Genomic DNA, 19,517 nt, shown 5'->3' with positions numbered 1-19,517 from the left:
TGCCATGGTGATGTCTCATTGTGATGTCACTGTTGCCTAGGCTTCCTCGAGAAGTAGAGTCTGCTCTGTCCCTTCCTGTAGAGAGCCTCAGTGTTACATTTCCAATCCAGTCTGTTGTCAAGGCGAACACCCAGGTATTTGTAAGCCTCCACCTGTCCTCCTGAAGTCTACAACCATCTTATTGGCCACATTTCAAAAAGCAGGTGTCTGTTTCCACACAACGACAAAAATGTCTCCTGTCCACCATTGACCACAACTGGAGTCTCATCTGACAATGTCTGCAGATGACAGGACACCAACTACTGGATGTCTGTGGTATACAGTGTGAAGCTGACGCGATATCAGCAGATGAGTAAAGCATTTCCATAACTCCCACAGCTGGAGCCTACTAGTTTAACACTGAATGATCGCTCACATGGATTTCCCGAAACAACAGATGCACTTTATTCTAAACAATATCAGTTTTCAAAGTCAGAGCATGTCATAACATATCGAGCCATGCTACTGATACATACATTTTGAATGGCAGTGCCATAAAAAGGCCTGCATATTTCCAGTGTTGTGTGTCATAATAACAGTTGTTTTTTCATGCAGCATGATTTCAACTTTCCCATATTGATAGTGGTAATAAAACAGGTTATATGACAATCCCTAGACAACCTGAGATCTGAGCGAGAAAGGGAGGCTATCGATACTTCTCTGAGATTACAGGGGTTCATTGTAGTCATGAACAGTGTGCTCTTTCAGTGGCATTTTTATTGTGTGACCTTGCTGTAGATAACAATATGCAAGTATTTTTAGCAGCTGTATAACTATTTAAAGTCTAAGCTGCCAAGCAGAGTACACTAGCGCACTCATAATTACATCATATCATGGCAACCAGGTCCTGTAAACAATGGTTCAAAGCATACCAGTCCTCTCCACATTAACTAGGACAAAGTCAGGCAGACAATCCAGATACATTCCAATAAAACGTGGTGGATTAAAAAAAAAAATTTTATTTAAAGAGTGACCCGTCACTCATTTAAAATACAGAAAGCTGCCGGCTTGACCCACACGTACATAGATATGTATGAGTGTAAAAAGGTTTTAGAATAATTTGTTTGTATTGTATACAAAATATACATTTTATTTTCAGTAAAACAGGATTCATTCTCACCACATCCTACAAACACTCAGATGACAGCTTTTTTTGGAAGGTTTTGCCACTTACAACCCGTACACCCACATCTATGACACAAAAAGCTATTCAACCTGTAGGCCTAAGACAGATGAACACTTAAACATGAATGTGTCCTTAGTAGCTAAGAGTTGCTATTTTGGGTCTTTGTCAGACGGCCAATACTCTTCCATATTATTGTGCTCTTCAATAGGAATGACATGGATATATAATAATACTTGAAATCATGTGAATGTTTCAAAAATGAATGAACACCCAGGTATTTGTGAAATGTGAAAGTGAAATGTTCATTGCATTTAGCAAAAGATACTAAAAATATATCCCAAATTGGCTGATTTCCTATTAGGAAAGGCTAGATATTGTTCACTCCTAGTAAGTATGAAATGCAGAATGATGAAAATCAAACTGTGGCAAACATCTGTGGCAAAGTGACAATTGTTACATAAAAATAAATAATTTTCTCATACAACAGACTGCTGATAAGAGATCCACCTTGGCTTTGGTCTGGACCACTTTAAAGTTATTTAGTCTCTAGTCCTGTGGAAGGAAGGGTGTTTTCTTTTCATGTTATGTCAACATGACTGAAACAATGTTCTGTCGTGGATAAGATGCCTTTGGTTCTGTTTGGTTTGCATATTGTCTGTAGTAATAGTAGTCCAAGAACGGCTAGGAGTATGAACACCAGAAGTACAGGCAAGAGAATTAACTCCCTCATCCGCTGACTGGCTTTGGGAAGATCTCCTTCAGATTCTGCTAAAAAGACAAAAGGAAATATTGATTAGTTGATAAATTACTTTCTAAAAAGTATATGATCTAATCAAAACAACCAGCTTTTGTGCAGCCACTATATTCTTAATCTCCAGTGGCTCACCGCGTTGTATAAAAGCTGTGGTGACTAATATCTTGGTTAAATTGTCTTCAGAGTGTCACGGCTATTGAGACTTTAGATGTTCTAGGGTAAATAAAATGTGTTTTGGACTCTGCTGGCCAATGTAATCTACATCTTGAGTTTAAACAGTGTCTGGTTATATTAACAAACCGAGGAGCTTCCAAAGGGACACCCCTATATGCCAGTGATTTGGACAGCATCACTCTGGCCAATAGCTTGTGCATAGGTGCAGCACATAGCCAGGAAAAACAGGAATTTTAACTTCCCATGAGATGCTTATAGCCTGCTTACAGCTATTTTCTAGAATTAAAAAATGAAATATAAAAAGGACATGCTTCCATCCCAGTTTGAACTAGAGTGCCATCCTGCCTGTGTTTACAGTAAACTTGCGTTTTGGGATCTGTTCTACCTACCGGGTAGGCTGATGTTCCTCCTGATCTCCTCCATCAGGTCCTCATTCCTCAGTATAAAACTGAGGGTAGCAATGGTGTTGTCTTTGAGAGTCAAGGTGCTGTACACGTTATAAAGCCCTGAGAGTGTGTCCCGTGTTAGACGGGTCTCTGTGCTGTTGGTGAGGTCTTCATGGTCTTGCAGCCAGCTCAAGGTGGGAGCTGGGAATCCTCCTCCTGAGGTTAGAAGAACCGTCACACTTCCGGGCTGCACTGAGAACTGCAGCACTGGCTCTGAATAGAGTGCTGAAACAGAGAGATACACAATTGAGGATCCTACTAAAAGGGCTCAGGGACATGTCAGCAGTCAAGATCATCCTCCTCACCTCTACAGCCATAAGGGATCATAATAGAATGATCATGGTGCCATCGGATAGCTTGGAAGTCTTACTGAACTCAGTGAAGGCCCATTCTCAAGGCCATAGTCTAGCTTTGCCAGTCAGTTTGTCAGTTTAATTAAATTCATCCTGTGCGTGTGTGTATCTACTGGAATAATGCATGCAACCCATCCTGAGAACGTATTGATTGTAATTACCTGCCACTTTTAGAGGGAAGCTCTTCCTCTCACTGCCCAGTTGCGAGCTCACGGAACAGATGTACTCCCCCCTATCTTCTATGGTGACGTTTTCCAAACGGAGAGATGCGTTGCCCTTTTGCATCTCTGACTGGTACAGGGAGGTGCGCTTCACATAGTGTGGGCTCTGGCGCTTCAGTTGGTCCCGATTGTAGTAGAAGCTGTGAACCACTTCTAGCCCCCGCTGCCAAGTAATCACAATGCTTTCAGGCTGCCAGACATTCCCCACGGAGAAACTGCAGGGCAAGACCACGGGCTGACCAAGAGTGACCACCAGGGAACTTGGAACGGTGACTTTGAATTCTGTAAAAGAGAAGTGCCTTGAGTCCCTTCATTCAAATTAAAAGAAGGCTGTACACTACAGGTCCTCACTCCCTCTGCAACGAGCCAGCAGCTCCACCCCTGCTGCACATCTCACCTGCCCTGGACCAGGTTATGTTTGAGATAACAGATCAAAACCATCGACTATATGTAGAGGGTTAGGTGTGCAGTGTGTCCATAAACAGTCATTGATCACGATGAATAAAGTCAGCAAAGGTGTTGCTTTTTGCCTGTATTATAGATTTAAATTCTTCATATTTGGTAAGGATCATGGTTTGAAATATAGTGCTCTAGACCTCTCCATGTTTGCGATTGGTCATCTGGTGCCAAGTTAAGCCTGCCCCTGATGGAGCTGATGACCACTGATGCAACATCGCAAAGGCATGACTGTTACTAGAGCGTGTCAAGCCAGGTAACTACAAGATACAGATGATCCTAGAGTGTGGTTTACAAACCTGGCTTAGTGGCTATCAAGAGGTTTACCATTCACTCTGACTTAACTTGAGCCTTCAACGATCATAAAGGTGTTCGTGTTCATAAAGGTGTTGCTTTTTGCCTGTATTATAAATTTAATATATTCATATTTGGTAAGGATCATGATCATATCGTTTACCTTACCTTAGGCTTAACGTTTTATTCACTCTCTACGTGTGGTAATAAGGGTCCAGCCTATCCCTCAACTTGACTAGCCTACTGCTATTGAGAAAAACAATAGGTTGGGTTGTGTGCTAAGGTCAAAATGTCTTAATATACCTGAACCCCACCTTGGAATGTACACCTGCTTTATTAATGTACTTTCTACTTTCAAAGTTTCAGAATACAAACACAAAGACGTGATCTGATCCCGGTTCTCCTGTTTTCTCTAACGATACTCTGACTGAAACGTCACACTTATCTTTGATAGGCTTAACTTTAGACCTTTTTCAGTGCCAAGTTATGCTGCATAGAGTGGTATTTCCAGCTATTGTTTGTTACTATACGCTGAGAGAGGCTAGAACATTTTCGAGCATTTGTTTTCCCAAACACAATGACAAAGAAATATAGGCTATGAAAGAAGTTGAGAGAGACTTACCCGAGCAGCAGACTTTTACGAGAAGTAAAGAAAGATAAAATCCTTGTGCTGTCCAAAGTTTGAAACTCATGTCACGGTACTGTCTGTCCAAAACGACCTTAAAAATGTAAAAAAAAAAATGATTCATAGGACATCCAAGCTGTTCATAGCACTGTCATGGCAAGGGTAGCCACCACGTCCTTTATACTAATACTGTCACGCTGGACGCCGATTTACGGCTTTGGGAGACACACCCTCCTACGTAATGTTGTTACGCTGGCAACTAGGTCATGGAATCTTTTTTATTTTGCGTTGGCAACCTGTCTAAAGCAATAAAAGAATCTCCATGGAGAGCCACAACAATAATACAAATTTACAGACATTTACATATTTACTCAAGTGACCCATTTCTTTTAATTTGACAGGAAATTACATAAAAATACTTTACTGTGTAAAAAAATGTCAAAGCCATTCTAAATAGTCTACACCATCGGTTCCCAAACTGGGGTACGCGTACCCCCAGGGGTACGCGAAGTGGTTCAGGGGGTACGCGGGGAGAAAATTTCCGCGATAACAGAAAACGGACAGAATTCGCAGAATGTACCGTTTGAAACAGAATTGCAACTTTCAGACGGAAACATCATTTTGTGCATCAAAATCGCCCAAATTCCCCTGTATTTGGTCCTGCAAGGCTGTATTTCTTTCTTATAAACACAACAACGATCGCAACGATGAACAAGCATTATTTAGAAAACAAAACCACTGAGAAAATGTCACGTCTGTGCTGAACTCCGCTCCGGCCACGCCCCCCTATTCAACACAGACCTCCGTAGCCTGTCAAATGAATTCGCTCATCTTCCCAATCGCCTGCAAATCATGTTTTTTTAGTCTTCTGTTCTGTTGATGGCTGGCAAACAACAACCACCTTAGGAGGTTTGGGTCACTTGTGGCACATATTATTCACTCATTTTAAGCCATCAAACTACCTCTGGGTGAACAAAATTAGCCGAAACGGATTAAAACGGAATTAAAGTAAAAGGTGAAAAGGAAAACTTTTTTTTTCCAAGGGGGGGGGGGGGGGGGGGGGGGGGGGGGTACGCAGCTGAAGATTAAATGTCTGAAGGGGTACGGGACTGTAAAAAGTTTGGGAACCACTGGTCTACACCATTACAACAGACAATCTCCATGGACATCCACAAATGCATAGTCATAGTGACTGGACACATTTACATAAAGTTACATCAGAATCAGAACTCTTTTTATTGGCCAAGTATATTTACACATACAGAAGATTAACTTGGTGTGGTTGGTGCATAGTACATAAAACATATTAACAAAATAGCAAAAAAAAGAATAAAAGATAAATGTTTTACAAAATGGAACAATAAATAATTTGGCCACGTGCGGGGTTAAGATGCAGTGAATTGGAATTAGCATAGTGCAGTATATAAATAATTTACACTGTAGTGCATTTGTGTGAATGTGTATATGTGCGGGGGGGGGGGGGGGGGGGGGGGGCGCAGAGTCAGTTTGATGCAGGGGGCTTGTCTGTGTCTGGGGAAAAAGCTGTTCAGGTGGCACGAGGTTTTGGTCTTGATAGCCCAGAACCATCTGTCTGATGGGAGTCTCTGGAATAGGTGGTGACCGGGATGGGAAGGATCAGCCATGATCTTGCCCGCTCCTCTTGCTGGTCCTGGAGGTTTAGGAGAGACGGCAGGTCGCAGCCGATGAGCTTCTCGGCTGACCGAATGATCCGCTGCAGCCTGCCTTTTTCCTTGTCAGTTGAGGCAGCAAACCAGATAGTGATTGATAAGGTGAGGATGGACTCAATGATGACTGTGTAGAACTCGACCATCACTTTTTTGCGCCATGTTGAATTTCTTCAGCTGCTGAAGGAAGAACATCCTCTGCTGGGCCTTCTTGATGGTGGAGGTGATGTTCTCCGCCCACCTTAGGTCCTGTGCAATTATTTTCCCCAGGAATTTGAAAGACTCCACCGTGTTAACTGGGGAGTCACACATGACGAGGGGGACGGTTGGGGCTGGGCTCCTCCTGAAGTCTGCTACCATCTCCACAGTTTTCAGGGCATTCAGCTCCAGGTGGTTCTGGCTGCACCAGAAAGCCAGGCTGTTGACTTCCTTTCTGTAGGCAGCCTCGTCCCCATTGGAGATTAGTCCAATGAGGGTTGTGTCATCCGCACATTTCAGGAGTTTGACAGAAGGGTGGCTGGAGGTGTAGTTGCTGGGTAGAGGGAGAAGAGTAGAGGGGAGAGCACACAGCCTTGTGGGGCTCCAGTGCTGATGGTCCGGGACTCCGAGACAAGCTTGCCCAGCCTCACACGCTGCTTCCTGACTGACAGGAAGTCAGTGATCCACGGCAAGACCATTTCCATATTTACTCAAGTGACCCATTTCCGAAGATTGTAATTGGACAGGAAATTACACATACAAATATTTTACTGTGTAATTTTTTTTTTAAACTATTCTAACCAGTCAACACCATTACAACAGACAATTTCCATGGACATCCACAAATACAGTCATAGTGACTGGACACATTTACATAAAGTTACATAAAGACTATTTCCATATTAACTCAATCGACCCATTTCTGAAGATTGTAATTCGACAGGAAATGACACATACTAATATTGTAAGAAATGTCATAATGGACCTTTTAAAATATCGATATTTAATTCCTTGACTAATCAGGTCCAAAATCCAAATATGATACTGGTGAGATGACAAAATAGAAATAGCGTCAGTAACAGTCGATGTATAATTCATATAGTTGAAGTTATTGACAGTGCAGCATTCATTCTGTGGGGCATTTCAAGCTAGTTCGGACATATCCATAGACCTTCTTACCACAGAATAATTCACATTCACCAGATTACATAATTCACACAGAGTCTGTGTATTCATTTATATGTTTCACTTTCTTTGTCCAATGCTGTGGAGACTGAATGCTTCTCCACAGCTTGGGGAATTTCATTTCAATAATACTTACATTATCTTCAGAAATTGGTCAACGAGTAAATGTTTACATTTATGTACATTTAAATTATATTTGTGGCTCTCGATGGAGATTGTTGTAATGGTTTTGGTTGCCAACGCAAAAAAAAATATTCCATTACAGTATCCTCCCCTGGTTGGCAACCTAACAACAATACGTAGAAGGGGCGTGTCTCTCCCAACCAAGCCTTAAGCCAGTATACTAAAAATACTTAGATTATTTTTAATATGTGTCCAAATTATAGGTGTACTAAACGACTTAGTCTTCCACTTTGACATAAAATCTGGTCTTTCTAAAGAAGAATTCAGAATAATTCATTTGACTATGAAAGAAGAAAGAAATAATTCATTTGACTATTTTGGTATGTCCAGGATAGCACATATCTATAAAGAGAGAACTTAGTGGACATGTCTGAAGCAATGGAGTGAGTTTTCAGTGTATTACCATGCCAGTGCAAGCCAGCATGACATCAGCCAGTTTGGTTTCTTAGAGAGTAGAGAAAAAGAAGGTTGCCGTCTTGTTGCCTCAATAGATAGATGACTCAAGGCATAACTTTCAAGTGTAGTTTCCCTTATCTGCAACGGTGTGTCATAGAATGTCAGAGTTGAGACGTGTCGTGTCACAAGTGAGAGAGACAGACAGAGGGAGAGATTGACTAAAGCATTTGAAAACAAAAACTGACTTAGACTTTTGAGATCGATCACGTGAAACAGTCTAATCATAGTTATGTGTCATGGCAGAAACAGTCCATGCAGGCACATTCTTTCCAGATCAGATTAGACACACCCACATGACTCATGAAACCAATTGTGAAGACTTTCTCACGGTTCAGCCTCTCTTTCCTTTTAAAGAAAACTATTCTGCAGTAAAAGTCTATAAAAATACAATTTTATCAAGTTTTGTTGTTGTTGTTGCAACCAGGAGCCTGAGTTGATGCACATTCGCTGTGTTCCATTCCATTATATTCTTTGCCCTTTGAAATATGAAGCCCTGCAAAGAACATCTCCTTAAAGGTACAGACACCTTTTTGGATAATTACATATTTTTGAGAATAGAACAATTGTAACAAAAGTAAACAGATGGGTCTCACAACATCCTCATCTGGGACACACTCTGATTTCATGTTTTCACACCAACAAATTAATAAAGATGTGGTTGGCTATGGTCTCTGAATGGCAAGAATGGAAAATGCTTCCTGATAGCATCAGTAACATTTCATACCTGACTTGTAAGCGAACCTCCAACCACAGGGGAGTGCAGGTAGGAATCCGCACTGATTATTGATCAGTCTGCGCTTATTGATGACTTCTAGCAGTGCTCCTGTAAATGACGGTGTTGATAGGACTAGTCTAGGACTATTCAGCGACGTAAATGAGTCACTATGCAAATTTGACATATATACATTTTATTGTGATGAGCAATAATCCTCCATCAAGTCAAACATTAAACATATTTAGAACAAGAGAACGCTCATTTAATAGGTTTGACAGTTGTGAAATCATTTCAAAAACAGTTTGACCTTTATCAATCAGAACACAACATAACTGCATTCAAAGTGGCCTACTCTCGTAAAAAGTCGGCTTTGTAATTGAATTCAGACATTGAACTAGTAGAACACTAATGTAGGAGAAAAAAAACATTAATTTAACAGAAAAAGTTCTATCCATAGGGTACTTTTGGACTGGACTTTTATTTATTTTAGGACATCACGCTTCCTCGTAGAATAATGACTCTAAATGTGAAACGTAATGGTTAATGATACAAATATTCTCGCATTTTTATTATAATTATTTAAATCCGACGATGTCTGTAGAATTTATGTGAACGCAATCAGCAACTATTTCTCACAAATTCAGCCCTTACGAACATGGACGCACTCCAATTCCGCGTTCTTAAATCTTATTCTTAGCTAAGGACGTATCCCAGACAAGAAAACTTTCATGAATGCCACAATTGTCCTGGAAACTTCGTAAATGGAGTTAAGAAGAAATGTCTTAATGTCTTCTTAACTTTTCTTAACTGTGTTCGAGAATGAGGTCCATTGTATTTAACTGAATTAGGCCTATAGCTGTCACGTCAAAGGCAACCATGCTGTGTACATCAAAAAGAACTGGCCTGATTTCTATTTCTATGTGTAAATACTGTAAGTTGTAAATACATTCAGTGTCCTGTAGATTACATTTGCTGTAAAAGATGCTGCTAAATCCAGGTGCCTATTGGGATTTGTAGGTACTGTTACGACCCCGGCGCGTCTAGGTCCCGCCCTATGATATTTGCATGCCTGATCTGTCTCTGTCTCTACAGCAGGTGATTGGAAACAGATGTATCGTTCATTGGCTGGGCTACAAAAGCAGCCGGCAGACGGGAGAGCTTTGGTCTTCCTGGCATTTGGTTATCGTTGGTCGTTGGATAGGAATTGGAATTGGATACTCGTTGGTTACTCGGTAATCGTCGTCGTCGTCGTTTGTTTTGCATTTACCCTTGAACTGACTTTACAATACATCTTTGATTTCTATTCACAACACTGATGTTCACCACACGTTTTGCTTAATTATAAAATAAATATAAATCTATATCATTGAATAAATACCTTATTATTATTATTATTATTATCATAAATTCTGCGTGGCCTCCCCTTTATGTTTCATGCATTTGAGCCCTGCACGTAACAGTACTAACTTTTCTTTTACATACACATACACATACACAGCAAAGTACTCTCTCTAAAGACCTTTCAGAAAATCCCTGTAACATAATACTAACTAACTTTTTTATGTAAAAATAAATACTAATATAAACTCTTTTATAAACGTCTTTTTCTATCCGAGAAGACTGAAGGTTGGTTTGGTTGGTCTTTTTATTAGTCTATCAAGCCAAAAGAGGTATAATGAACCTATAAGGGCAACTTGTGGCCATCTAGTGGTAGCACAAAAAGCTGCAGCAACTTAAGCTGTTTTCCAAGGCTACAGCAGAGCTTCCACGTTTCAAATGTTTAGTTTAGGTACTTTAGTATATATAGTTATTTTTAAGATGAAGATTTTACCCAATGAATATGAATCAAAGATTGGACAAAAATTCCAAAAAAAACGAAAACAGATGATCCTTTCCTGTCCCATTAATCATCCATGTGGTTATCCCTCATGACAAATTGTTTCGTGTCAGAGAACGCTAACTTCTTTCTATATAAACCTTGTGTGATGTGTTAAATTTAGCTTCTCTCGTCTGCTGCAGTCTGGGAGTGAGCCTCTGAGATAGGGCCCGTGCCTCTGTCTGACCTGCCAGGACGTGGGTGAGCCCGACAAGCTTGTTGTTGTTGTTGAATAAATATACTTATATGCAACTCCTGAGGTAACTTGAGTGAATTTTCATCTTACATGCAGAATGATTTCAAAGATGATATAAACATGCTTCACTAGACATGAAACTCAAACTATAACATATGCGGAAAAGTAACAATTGTTACAGAAAAATTCATTATTTTCCTCAAACAAGAGACTGCTAATAAGAGATTCACCTTGGCTTTGGTCTGGACCACTTTTAAAGTCTTTTAGTCTCTAGTCCTGCATAAGGGGCTTTCTTTTGATGTTAGGTCAAAATGACACATACAATTTTCTGTCTGGGATAAGATGTATTTGGTTCTGTGTGGTTAGCATATTGTCGGTAGTGTAGTGGCACTCCGTTTCATTCAAAGTCTTCTGTACCACAGTTTTCTAAGTCAGTCTACAACTTGTAATTGAAATGCAAGTGAGACAAGAAAATCTTCTATAAATAATGTTTACTTAGAAAACATAGAAAATACAAGGTCACACGGTCAAAAAACTATGTCGCTTCCAACGTCTCTGATAACAAATTTAAACTAAACATCCCATGCGCAGGTGTTACACTGACGTAGCGCTATTTGATTGGAAGCTTACATTCTAAAGATCTTCTGATTTTAAACACAATACTAAATTATGCATTTTAACCTATGCATTCATTCAAATCATGAAGAAATGATTTATCTCCACTGTTATCTTTTTTAACAAAATTATTATAACACATAAAAACATGAATTTGGCTCTTACAGGTAGATATAGTAGTCCAATAGCAGCTAGGAGTATGAACACCAGAAGTACAGGCAAGAGAATGAACTCCTTCATCCGCTGACTGGCTTTGGGAAAATCTCCTTCAGATTCTGCTAAAAAGACAAAAGGAAACATTGATTGGTTGATAAATGACTGCAGATTTTCTGAACAGTATAAGATCTAATTGTAGCACCCCTCTACTCCACTGGGAGCAAAACAATCAATCACCTATATGGGCCATTCTACCGAATTGGTGCAAAGTGTGGTCCCACAACAATAAAAACTATTTACAAAACATTTAAGTATTCAGACATAGATATTTACTAAGAATATGTTATGGTCTATTTAAACCCAAGACATTAATTGAGATAGGGATAAGCTAAATATATAGAAAATCATCATTTAGGGTACTTTCTATTGGGAAGTAGCTGTCCCTAACCCTGGCATCTAAATTTCAATGTCTGTAAATAACACTTTTTAGATTTTTTAGATTTGTTTCAATGATGTAATTTCAAAGATCTTTATGATTAAGTTTATACAGAACTTGGAAGATTTAGATCTATTGTGGGTTTAATAAAAAAAAAAAAACTATACTCAAAAAATCATGTCCATAGTTTTCATGTCACTACCGAAACACAGGAGTTTTAGTCCATTGGCTGAGCCTGTTTTTTAGCCACACCCCTGCATTTATAACCAGGCAGTGATACTGCATCCCTGTCCCTCATGGCTGAATGGTAAGTAGCTAGATCCCATACTTTTGATATAAATGTGTTCCAAAGTCTGAAAATCAGTGTGTAACCTTAAGAATTGTCACTACCGAACACCTTTTTTTCTTTAATTAAGTAAACTTTTTGGGGTTTTACGCAAAGTATTATGTTTGTTTGAGTGTACACCTCTTCAAAGATTTGTTTGCTAGCCATGTGCTTGCTAGAATTATTTATTTATGCTTAAATTTAGCTAGAATTGTCACTACCGAAACAGTCACTACCGAAACAATCACTACCAAAACATATGGTTAAGTTTCGGTAGTGACATGAACGTTTCGGTAGTGAAAAAATGGAATGGTAAGTAGTTCAATCCCATCATTTTGAAATAAATGTGTTATGTGGACTAAATGGTAAAGATGTAGATAATGCTGATTTCTATCTGAAATTGTTCAGGAGAAAGAATCATAAGACACCAAAAGGCCAAAAGGAAAAAGTGGAGCAGAGAGGCTGAGAGAATACTGACAAAGAGTGAGGGATGACCCAGTGAAACACCAAGAATATTTAAGGAAGGAAAGAGAAAGAAATAAGAAACGAAAGGGAGAAGGAAAGTTGAAATGTATCAGTGATTTATCCAACAGGGAGCAAAAGAAGGTCAGAAAAATATGGAGGAAAAGACAGCAAAAGCACAAAACATTTGTGTTTTTAATATTCCCAACCTAAAGCATGGTATGAGTTAAGATTAAGCAATAAGGTTGAGGAAATATGATACAACCTTGCAAACAAAATACTGTGGTCATTACCGAAACAGTTCTGTCACTACCGAAACAGTGCAGTCACTACCGAAACACTGGATGTTTTGTAAAAAATAAAGTATATTGAGTTATCAACTAAAATGTTATGATACTGATTGGTTTAATGTATGTTCAATTTCATCAATCATCAACTCTGGAATCAATATGATCAGTATTTTGCATTTTACAAAGAAATATTGCACTTAGATTTTGATGAATTGTATAAATTGAACTTTGAAATTTGGTAAAAAATTCATTTTTATTGATTTCATTGTGAAAACCTTCAAGAAATATTTGTAAAAATACTCTTCAGAGAAGGAAAGGAAACACAATCTGAACAGGTTATTAATAATACGTTTTTCCTATAGTTTATTACTATGTTTCGGTAGTGACAATTTTTGGGAGAGGAAAAACATTCCAACACATTCTGAAAATACAATATAAATACAATATATTCAGGTTTCTGGGATCCACAATCTCCCAGAATCTGAAGTGGGAACCCAACATCAACACCATCATCAAGAAGGCCCAGCAGAGGATGTACTTCCTGCGCCAGCTTAGGAAGTACAACCTGCCTCAGGATCTGCTGATCATGTTCTACACCGCAGTCATAGAGTCTGTTCTGTGCACTTCAATCACTGTCTGGTTTGGATCGGCCACCAAACTGGACAAGAACAGACTCCAACGGTCAGTCAGGTCTGCAGAAAAGATCATTGGTGCCAACCTGCCCACCATCCAAGACCTGTACACCTCCAGAGTCAGGAAACGGGCAGGAAAAATCACTGCAGACCCCTCACACCCCGGACACAAATTATTCATATTCAAATTAACTCCTCCCCTCTGGTAGACGCTACAGATCACTGTTCGCCAAAACCTCCAGACACAAAAACAGTTTCTTCCCCCTCGCCGTATCACTACTGAACAACTAACCCACTGTAGCATATATATTTATATTTATATTTATATATTTATCCCTGCACTTCTCGCACTCTCCACCTCTTCTTTGCACTACTGTTGTGCAACATTTCACAGCTACTGTATATAGCCATTCCGCCTTGTACATACTTTTTTAAACTCCTTAGTCCATTGCACTGTTGCACTGTTTGTTTGTTTGTTTGTATTGTATTGTATTGTATTGTGTTGTATATTTTGTGTAAGCACACTGAGAGTCACTTTACCAAGTCAAATTCCTTGTTTGTGCAAACTTACTTGGCCAATAAAACCTGATTCTGATTCTGAAAATTGACGGTTCATTTACTATTATTATTATTATTATTATTATTGAATCATTTTATTTATTAAAATGATTCAATAATAATAATAATAATAATAATACAATAATAATAATATCCCAAAATAAAAAACAGCTTTATCAAAGTATCAAATTAAATAAAATTCAAAAGTCTGATCCTCAATGGTCATCTGGTTCCAAATGGGTCTGGCTCGCCATCCAACATTCCAAATGTATTTTTTTTAAAACAATCGGATATCCAAATGAAAGATAAAAAAAATGATAATAAAATAAAATATAAAAACGACAAAACCCCAGTTTGAACTGAGTGCCATCCTGCCTGTGTTTATGGTAAACTTGCTATAACATCTGTGGCAAAGTGACAGTTGTTACAGAAAAATACTTAATTTCCCTGATACAACAGACTGCTAATAATAGATCCACCTTGGCTTTGGTCTGGACCACTTTTAAAGTCATTTAGTCTCTAGTCCTGTGCATGGAAGGGTGTTTTCTTTTCATCATCACTCAAACAATGTTCTGTCTTGCATAAGAGGTCTTTGAGGTTCTGTTTGGTTTGCATATTTTCAGTAGTAATAGAGCAGCTAAGAGTATGAACACCAGAAGTACAGGCAAGAGAATAAACTCCCTCATCCGATGACTCGCTTTGGGAAAATCTCCTTCAGATTCTGCTAAAAAGAACAAAAGGAAATATTGATTCGTTGATAAATGACAGGTTTCTGAAAAGTCTATGATCTTATCATAACAACCAGCTTTTGTGCAGCAAACATATTTTAATCTCCAGTGACTCACTACATTGTATCAAACCTGTGGTGACTAATACCTTGGTAAAATTGTCTTCAGAGTCTCACGGCTATGGATTATTTTATTTAGATGTTCTAGGGCACAGAAAATGTGTGTTGGGCTCTGCTGGCCACTGTAATCTACATCTTGAGTTTAAACAGTGTCTGGTTATATTATAAAATCTATAAGCTTCCAAAGGGACCAGAGTGACATCCTGCCTATGTTTACGGTAAACTTGCATTTGGGATTTGTTCTACCTACCAAACAGCAGGCTTATGTTCCTCCTGATCTCCTGTATCAGGTCCTCATTCTTCAGTATAAAACTGAGGGTGGCATTGGAGTTGTCTTTGAGAGTCAAGGTGCTGGACACGTTATAAAGCCCTGAGAGTGTGTCCCGTGTTAGACGGGTCTCTGTGCTGTTGGTGAGGTCTTCATGGCCTTGTAGCCAGCTCAAGGTGGGAGCTGGGAATCCTCCTCCTGAGGTTAGAAGAACCGTCACACTTCCGGGCTGCACTGAGAACTGCAGCACTGGCTCTGAATACAGTGCTGAAACAGAGAGATACAAAATTGAGGCTCCTACTAAAAGGGCTTAGGGACATTTCAGCAGTCACGATCATCCTCCTCACCTCTACAGCCATAAGGGATCATAATAGAATGATCATGGTGCCATCGGATAGCTTGGAAGTCTTACTGAACTCAGTGAAGGCCCATTCTTAAGGCCCACTGATGGCCCAAGTAATTTCGTCAGTTTAAGTAAAGTAAGTAAAAAATTTAAAGCATCCTGAGATGTATTGTTGATGTATTGAGATATATTGATGATGTATTGACTGCATTTACCTGCCACTTTTAGAGGGAAGATCTTCCTCCCTGCGCCAAGTTGCGAGCTCACGGAACAGATGTACTCCCCCCTATCTTCTATGGTGACGTTTTCCAATCGGAGAGATGCGTTGCCCTTCTGCATCTCTGACTGGTACAGGGAGGTGCGCTTCACATAGTTTGGGTTCTGGTGCTTCAGCTGGTCCCGATTGAGGTAAAAACTGTGAACAACTTCAAGCCCACGCCGCCAAGTAATCACAATGCTTTCAGGCTGCCAGACATTCCCCACGGAGAAACTGCAGGGCAAGACCACGGGCTGACCAAGAGTGACCACCAGGGAACTTGGGACGGTGACTTTGAATTCTGTAAAAGAGGTGTCTTGAGTCCTTTCATTCAAATTAAAAGAAGGCTGTACACTACAGGTCCTTACTCCCTCTGCAACGAGCCTTCAGCTCCACCCCTGCTGCACATCTCACCTGCCCTGGACCAGGTTATGTTTGAGATAACAGATCAAAACCATCGACTCTATAGAGGGTTAGGTGTGCAGTGTCTCTATAGACGGTCTTGGATCAAAGCACCGCCTACTGACCAATCAACCAAGCCATAAGAATACATCTAAGCAACCCATTAATTTAATGTAATACCCAGTTGTGATTATAGTCAGATCTAATCATGCCTTAAAAATGGGGCCGCATTCACAAAGTCGTCAACTTCCCTTCCTGGCTTTGGCTGCAGCAAATGTGTTGCTTTTAGCGTGTATGATAATGACTCATATTTGATAAGGATCATGGTTTGAAATATGGTGCTCTACACCTCTCCATGTTTGCAATTGTTCATCTGGTGCCAAGTTAAGCCTGCCACGCGTTCTATTTCGCAGCTAATACGCATGCAAGCACTATAGGCTATGTGGAAACAAATGTGACGTGTTATTATGGGTAGCCTACCTGGAATGTATTTTTATTTATTTTGGCCCAACCATCTGGGGACATGTGGTAGTCTCCTAACGTAAGTGTGTATGTATCAGTGGCAGCGCGCGCGTGTGTGTGTGTGCGCTCGGTTGCTTGCCTAAGATTGGGGCGGAGTCTCTTGCAGACTAGTAAACATCATGACTGACCACGTTTGACACGACTGCCGTTTGACACGACTGCCGGTGAGGAATGATCAACAGACAGTTCTGACCTACGTGTAGGTCTCAAACTGAGTCTGTCTTGACTACTAGCACAACCTACAGTGCCCTCCAGAATTATTGGCACCCTTTAGTAAAAATTAGCAAAATGAAATGCGAAAAAATTTCTTTATTGTTTATCCTCCTGATCTTTCATTTAAAATATTCACAAAAATCAAACCTTTAATTGAAGTAACATAATTGAAAGAAACATTACATTCTTATCATGAAACAAATATTTTTTTCAAAACTTCTTTTAATATTTTGTGCAGCCTCCCTTTGCCAAGATAACAGTTCAGAGTTTTCTCCTATAATGCGTGAAGAAGTTGGTGAACACATGGCACGGGATCTGAGACCATTCCTCCATACAGTATCTTTCCAGATCCTTCAGATTCCAAGGTCGACGGTTGTGGACTCTCCTCTTCAGCGAACCATTTTTGTGTGGATTTTGAGGTGTTCTTCGGATCATTATCCTGCTGGAGGGTCCAACCACGGCCCATGTTAAGCTTCCTGGCAGAGGCTGTTAGGTTTTCATTTGATATCTGCTGGTATTTGATGGAGTCCATACCATGCATCCTAACAAGATGTCCAGGGCCTTTGAAAGAAAAACAACCCCACAACATCAAAGATCCGCCACCATACTTCAAAGAGGGTATGAGGTGCTTTTCTGGATGGCTATCTTTCTGTCTACGCCAATCCCACCTTTGATGCTAGTTGCTAAAATCTCTATTTTGGTCTCATCTGACCATATAAACCGGTCCCATTGAAAGTCCCAGTAACATTAGGCCAACTGTAGGCGCTTTAGTTGGTTGTTGATTGACAGCAGAGGCTTTTTTCTGGCAACCCTCCCAAACAACTTGTGGTGATGTAGGTGGCATCTGATGGTAGTTTTGGAGACCTTCTGACGCCATGACTCAACTAACCCCTGCAATTCTGCAGCTGTGATCCTTGGAGATTCTTTTTCCAGTCGAACCCTCCTCCTCACGGTGTGTGGGATCAATGTACGCACACGTCCTCTTCCAGGGTGATTCTTAACATCTCCTGTCGCTTTAACAACTAACAGCTCAACAACTTTTCGTTGCACATCTTCACTGTGTTCTTGGGTCTTTCCCATAGTGATGAATGACTAAGGGAATTTGGCCTGTGTCACCTCATATTTACAGTATAACCCAGTGAAACAGGAAGTCATGGATGACCACTTAAAAGTTCCTAATCAAACAGGTGAACTTAAAAATGTAAAACATGACTGAAAATATACTTCAGTTAGATTTTAATTATAAGATTTTCTAGGGGTGCCAATAATTGTCGCACACATCTTTTGAAGAAAAATATATATTTAATGTCTTTCAATAATTTTACTTCAATGAAAAGGTAAGTAAGGATTTTTGTGAATATTTCAGTGAAAGACCAAGAGGATACACCGCAAAGACATTTTTTCATAGCCTGCTTTGCTCATATTCACTTAGGGTGCCAATAATTCTTGAATTCTTGAACCTTTAAGATTAGATTAGATTCAACTTTATTGTCATTGTACAGAGTACAAGTACTGAGACAATGAAATGCAGTTTAGCATCTCACCAGAAGTGCAAAGAAAGCAGAAAAGTGCAGAGTATATATATATGTATGGTAGTAATATATAAATAAATAAGATATACAGTATACAGTATGAAATAAGATGTGCAGTATGAACAGTATTGATAGTATAACTGTGGCAAAGACTATGAACATGAGCAGCAATATTGCTATTTAGGCTTATCATTTAATTTACTCTCTACGTGTGATAAGGGTCCAGCCTATCCCCCAACTTGACTAGCCTACCACTATTGAGATCAATAACAGCTAATGAGATAAGTAAGACAACCTAATACAATGGCGGTTCATTTATGAATGACAACAAAACCATGTCCAGTCCAGTGGGTGGGGGCTTAATAGCTAACCTTAGGTTACGCCTCATGACAGCCAAAATTGCACTGCAGTAACCACAGGAATCATAAATTACCAAAAGTATGCTTCACCTTTGGCTTATCGTTTCATTTACTCTACGAGTGGTAATAAGGTTCCAGCCTATCCCTCAACTTGGCTAGCCTACTCTTGCAAAATTAAGAAAAACAATATGATAGGATGAGTGTGTGTGCTACAAAATATATGAGTATTTGTCTTCCCAAACACAAACACAATGACAAAGAAATATAGTCTATGAAAGAGGTTGAAAGAGACTTACCCAAGCAGCAGACTTTTATGATAAGAGAAAGATAAAATCCTTGTGCAATCCAAAGTTTGAACCTCATGTCACAGTACTGTCTGTCCAAAACAACTGTTATTCATAAAATATCTGAGCTGTTCATAGAACTATGGTACCAAGGATATCCACCACGTCCATTACGTTACAGTTACACTGTCCCACTGGGCGCTGGTTTAAGGCATTTTTTTGCGTTGGCAAACATAGTATGTCAAACCAATACC

The 19,517-nt window shown here is 39.7% G+C and overlaps 2 protein-coding genes across 3 annotated transcripts; both read right to left on the bottom strand.

Moving 5' to 3' along the window:
* Positions 1-995: 995 nt before the first annotated feature.
* On the bottom strand, positions 996-4,705 carry LOC116223568 (butyrophilin-like protein 8). 2 transcript variants are annotated; one of them, XM_031580771.2, is made up of 4 exons: positions 4,486-4,705; positions 3,054-3,395; positions 2,483-2,764; positions 996-1,933 (listed from the first exon to the last, which is right to left on the bottom strand). In XM_031580771.2, the coding sequence occupies exons 1-4, from the start codon at positions 4,610-4,612 to the stop codon at positions 1,743-1,745; spliced, it is 942 nt and encodes a 313-aa protein (XP_031436631.2). In that variant the 5' UTR covers positions 4,613-4,705; the 3' UTR covers positions 996-1,742. The 2 variants fall into 2 exon arrangements, with proteins under 2 accessions (XP_031436631.2, XP_031436632.2); XM_031580772.2 differs by having other exon boundaries at positions 996-1,930.
* Positions 4,706-5,631: 926 nt separating this feature from the next.
* On the bottom strand, positions 5,632-19,434 carry LOC116223496 (programmed cell death 1 ligand 1-like). Its single transcript, XM_031580512.1, has 5 exons — positions 19,413-19,434; positions 15,911-16,252; positions 15,331-15,619; positions 6,415-6,705; positions 5,632-5,680 (listed from the first exon to the last, which is right to left on the bottom strand). Exons 1-5 carry the CDS (start codon positions 19,432-19,434, stop codon positions 5,632-5,634), a joined length of 993 nt encoding a protein of 330 aa, XP_031436372.1.
* Between the last annotated feature and the right edge of the window lie 83 nt (positions 19,435-19,517).

This window comes from Clupea harengus, chromosome 14, assembly GCF_900700415.2.
Source record: "Clupea harengus chromosome 14, Ch_v2.0.2, whole genome shotgun sequence".
Classification (NCBI taxonomy): domain Eukaryota; kingdom Metazoa; phylum Chordata; class Actinopteri; order Clupeiformes; family Clupeidae; genus Clupea; species Clupea harengus.
Note: the sequence above shows the minus strand (reverse complement) of the source record. Positions and strands in the feature narration are given on the sequence as shown.